Source organism: Lycium barbarum, chromosome 9, assembly GCF_019175385.1.
Source record: "Lycium barbarum isolate Lr01 chromosome 9, ASM1917538v2, whole genome shotgun sequence".
Lineage (NCBI taxonomy): Eukaryota > Viridiplantae > Streptophyta > Magnoliopsida > Solanales > Solanaceae > Lycium > Lycium barbarum.
Window position 1 is genome coordinate 124,597,109 of NC_083345.1, and position 4,806 is coordinate 124,601,914.

Genomic DNA, 4,806 nt, shown 5'->3' on the forward strand with positions numbered 1-4,806 from the left:
GTAGCAGACCAGTCCGGTTGGACACCTGTAGCCAAACCAAATTCCAATCAAAAGAAAAGCTTAATTCCTATTCACCAAGTTTCCAATGATTAATTATTTATCATGGAATATTAGGAGTATCAAGACTCTTAATGCTTTTGAAAGATTCAAAACTCTCAAAAACCAATACAAGACTTCTTTTATTTCCCTTCAAGAACCTTTTGTTATGAAAGAGAAATTGGAGAATTATATGAGAATGTTAGGAATGCAAGGATCACATTCGAATAGCAACAACAAAAATTGGCTTTTTTGGTCAAATAAACTTGGTATTAATAGCAAGAGTGAATCTGAACAACAAGTGACTTGTAAAATTACCCATAACACTACAGGTAATGAGTACCATGTCACTATTGTTTATGCTAAGTGTAGGACTCAGTTGAGGAAAGAGCTTTGGGAAGATCTGGAGAACATCTCAAATAATATGATTGGTCCATGGTCAATAGTTGGAGACTTCAATGTCATTTGTGAAGCTGTTGAAAAGGAAGGAGGTACAAGTTTCAGAATAGACAAAAGCTTTGATTTCTTTACTTGCTTAAATAATTGTGGGATAAAGTACTTCAAGTTTCTTAACTTTTGGTCCAAATATAAGCAATTTCAAGAGGTGGTTAGAACTACATGGGAAGCTCCAATTGAAGGCAACCCTATGTGGACCCTTCATCAAAAACTCAAGAAGACTTCCTATATATTAAGTACTTGGTCTAGAGAGACCTTTGGTGATATTTATTTTGAATGTGCTAAACTGGAAAAAGAAATAGTTGATCAAGAACTTCTTATGGTGAATGACAATAGTGATCTTGCCAGAACTAACTTGAATATGAGCAAGGCTCAATATGTAAAGTATCTTGGTCTTCAGGAAGCTGTCTTGAGACAAAAGGCTAGAGTGAGATGGTATAATGATGGAGATTCTAACACAGGCTATTTTCACAGTGTTATTAAAGAAAGAATAAGAAGGCTCAATATTAACAAAATCCAAAATGAGCACTTTTAGTGGGTTGAAGGTACCAAAGAGGTGTCTGATGCTGATGTGTCCTACTTTAGGAAACAGTTTAGTTAAGAACCTGAATATATAGATTTCTCTCGATTAGATGATTTCAATCCCATAGTGTCTGAAGAAGATAATAGTGAGCTTACAACTATTCCTAGTAAGGATGAGATCAAAGAATCCATTGATAGCATGGATCAGATAACTCTCCAGGCCCTGATGGTTTTACTGCACATTTTTTCCAAGTGGCCTGGAATATTATTGTTGTTGATATTACTCTTGCAATAGAGGCTTTCATTTGTGAAGCTAGCTTACCTAAGTTTGCTACTCATACAAGTATTGTTATGCTTCCCAAAGTTTCCTCCCCTCAATCCTTCTCTGATATCAGGCCTATCAATTTGTGCAATGTTTTCAGTAAAATTATTTCCAAGGTGCTTAACTCCAGACTCAGTAAGATTCTACCAAAACTCATCAGTAACAATCAGAGTGGGTTTGTTAAAGGTAGATCTATCACTGAGAATGTCCTTCTGGCTCAAGAAATTATTTAAGACATTAGCAAGCCTAATTATAAAAGGAATGTGGTTCTAAAACTAGATATGGCTAAGGCTTATGATAGAGTGTCTTGGTCTTATCTTTGTATCTTGATGAGAAAAATGGGATTTTGTGAAGTCTGGATCGACATGATCTTCAGGCATATATCCAGCAACTGGTATTCTCTCATTGTAAATGGCATCAGACAAGACTTCTTCAAATCTGAAAGAGGACTAACACAGGGAGACCCTATCTACCCTTCTTTATTTATCTTATGTGTTGAATTTCTTTCTAAAAAGCTCAATGATTTAAACAATAGAGCTAACTTTACAGGTTTTTATATGAATAAACATGGCCCTATTATTAACTATCTTGCTTTTGCTGATGATATTATTCTATTTTCTAGTGGATGCAGGTACTCTCTCGTACTACTCATGCAAACCTTGAGTAAGTATGAAAGTATTTCAGGACAACAAATCAACAAAGACAAATCGGTTTTGGCTGTGGCTCCTAATGCTCAACCTGAAGAAGTTAACAGAGTCATGAGAATTACTGGGATAAATCACAAACAATTCCCTATCAAGTACCTTGGTTGCCCTCTTTATGTGGGAAGGAAAAAAATCTCCATCTTCTCAGAAATGATTCAGAAAGTTGTTAGTAAGATTTCAGGTTGCCAAACCAAGTTCCTCTCAACTGGAGGTAAAGTTGTGCTTATTAAGAATGTGCAAATGGCGATTCACACCCATCTTCTAGCTGCTATTCACCCTCCAAAGGGTGTTGTTGTGCAAATTGAAAAGATGCTGGCTAGATTTCTTTGGAGTGGTACAATTGACAAGAGAAAGTGTCACTGGGCTGCTTGGGATAGCTTGTGCCTTCCTTATAATGAGCGAGGTGCAAACATCAGGAATATGCAAGATATTTGTAATGACTTCACTTCCAAACAGTGGTGGAATCTTAGGACTGGCAATTCCCTCTGGAAAATGTTTTGTATGTCTAAATATTGCCAAAAGAGTCATCCTGTGATTAAAAATTGGTACTCTGGTCACTCACAATCTTGGCATGCTATGTGTCTTATTAAAGACAGTATTGACCATCATATACTTTGGAAAGTGGGCAGAGGTGATATAGCTTTCTGGTTAGATAACTGGACTGATCTTAGCCCTCTTTACAAGTTCTTACCAGCAGGTACCAGGCCTAAAAACAACAAGATTTCTGAGATGATTCAACAAGGACAATGGATGCTAGAAGACTGGGATAGATTCCTCCCTGAAGATGTCATTGAATGTATCCATAGCTTCAACACTATTCTTCAACATGACATACCTGATAGACCTATTTGGAATCTAAGTGATCAATGAACCTTTTCAGTAGCATCTGCTTAGAACCATCACAGGAGAAGACACCAGATAAACTGGATTGATAGGATGACTTGGCCAAAACATACCCCCCTTTAAAATGTGCTTCACTGTTTGGAGAGATTTAAGAAATAAGCTCCCTATAGGAATTAGAGTTTCCAAAATGAGGACCAACATCAACACTGATTGTAGTTGTTGCAGATCTCCCCGTCCATAATTGATTGATCACCTTTTCTACCTTGGTGACCTTGCTCAACAGGTATGGAAATATATTTCTTCTCCTCTTAGAATTCCTTGGTCTGGAGGTTCCTACAGAGATAATCTTATCAGGTGGTGGAAATTCAAAGCTTCCAATCCTGTTTGTAATGTGGTTTTTAAGTGTCTCCCTATTATAGCAACTTGGGAGATATGGAAGGCCAGATGTGGGATCAAATATGGAAATGAGAACTTGAAGATTGAAAATGTTTTTCATCTCATTTCTCTCAATTTGTCCTTCCTGGTGAGAAAGCAATTCCACAAAATCCACGTTCATCCTAACCGGGACAGCATTGTCCTTCTCTTGAATAGCAATATTCATTGTAGCAAAATTATCTCTGTGATCTGGAGAAAGCCCCCTATTAATTTTGTTAAATTGAACACTGATGGGAGTTGTAAAAAGGGAGAATGTGGAGGGGGTGGTGTTGTTAGGGATTTCGAAGGGCATTTTATTTATGCCTTCTCAATAAAACTCGGCAATGGGACTAGTAATCTTGCTGAAGTTGCTGCTTTGCTAATTGGAATTAATTGGTGCATAGCCAAGGGCTATCAGTTTATTCAAGCATAGAGTGACCCTAAGCTCTTGGTTGAGTCTGTAAATGGCAACAATTTGATGCCATGGAGAATTTTGAAAGAAGTTGAAAACCTAAAGATGATCAAGTGCCAGTGGAATTTCACACTAAGCCACTGCTTTAGGGAAGCTAACCAAGTAGCGGACAAGCTTGCATCCTTAAGCCATTCCTATATGCAACCCCAATGCTACAACTCTTTTGCTGAACTTCCAGGCCCTGTCAAAGGTCTCATAACTGTAGACAGGTGGAATCTCCCGACTCTTCGCACTTCCAAAAAAAGAATGCAGAGATCTCCTACCAACCTCCATGAAGCATGCTTCTGTTAAGTTTAGTGCACAGTTTAGTGTATTTAGGGAGGTACCCCACCTCTTGTATAGGCTGGACCTCACATACATTACTTTGACAAGTATGAGTCTTTTGCTAAGGTGCATTTACCTCATCTCAGGGCAACTAGTGATAGGCTTTGTTTCCATTTCTTTTTGTTTAAGAGAGTTGATAACTTTAGTACAACTCTTGCAAAGCCTTTGTATTGGCAAGTTTGATGATGAATAAAATGCGCAGTTAAAATTTAAAAAAAAAAAAAAAAAAAAAAAAAACTTGCATAAGCATGGTGCTAAAAAATCCACTCAAATGTCGGCCTTCTTTCCCTTTTGTACGAGCCCTCTCATATACATTTGCAGATAAAAAATATAAAGAGAAAATAAATTTTCAATGATATTAAATTACGTATTTAATAACACTATATTTCTTGAAAATATAATAACTAATAATCATATATTTGTAACTAATATTGTAAAAAATAATTGATATATATATTTTAAATTAATAATATTTTATTTTTAATTAATTAAAAATTAAAAGCAGACTTTTTTGTGAGAATACCATGGATAGGATGTTGACAAAAAATTTAATATTTACAAACATAATGCCATAAAATTATTCAAATGTCTGATACAAAAAAATCTATCAACTATATATATATATATATATATATATAAGTGAAAATAAACAACATGCAATATGAAATTACAAGTCAATAGTACTAAAGAAAATAAATTAAAATCGAAAATAT

General features: G+C 35.7%; 1 protein-coding gene across 1 annotated transcript; it reads left to right on the forward strand.

The window, feature by feature from the left end:
* The first annotated feature begins 1,617 nt into the window (after positions 1-1,617).
* LOC132612322 (uncharacterized) lies at positions 1,618-2,910 on the forward strand. Its single transcript, XM_060326612.1, has one exon. The coding sequence runs from the start codon at positions 1,618-1,620 to the stop codon at positions 2,908-2,910; it is 1,293 nt and encodes a 430-aa protein (XP_060182595.1).
* Positions 2,911-4,806: the final 1,896 nt, after the last annotated feature.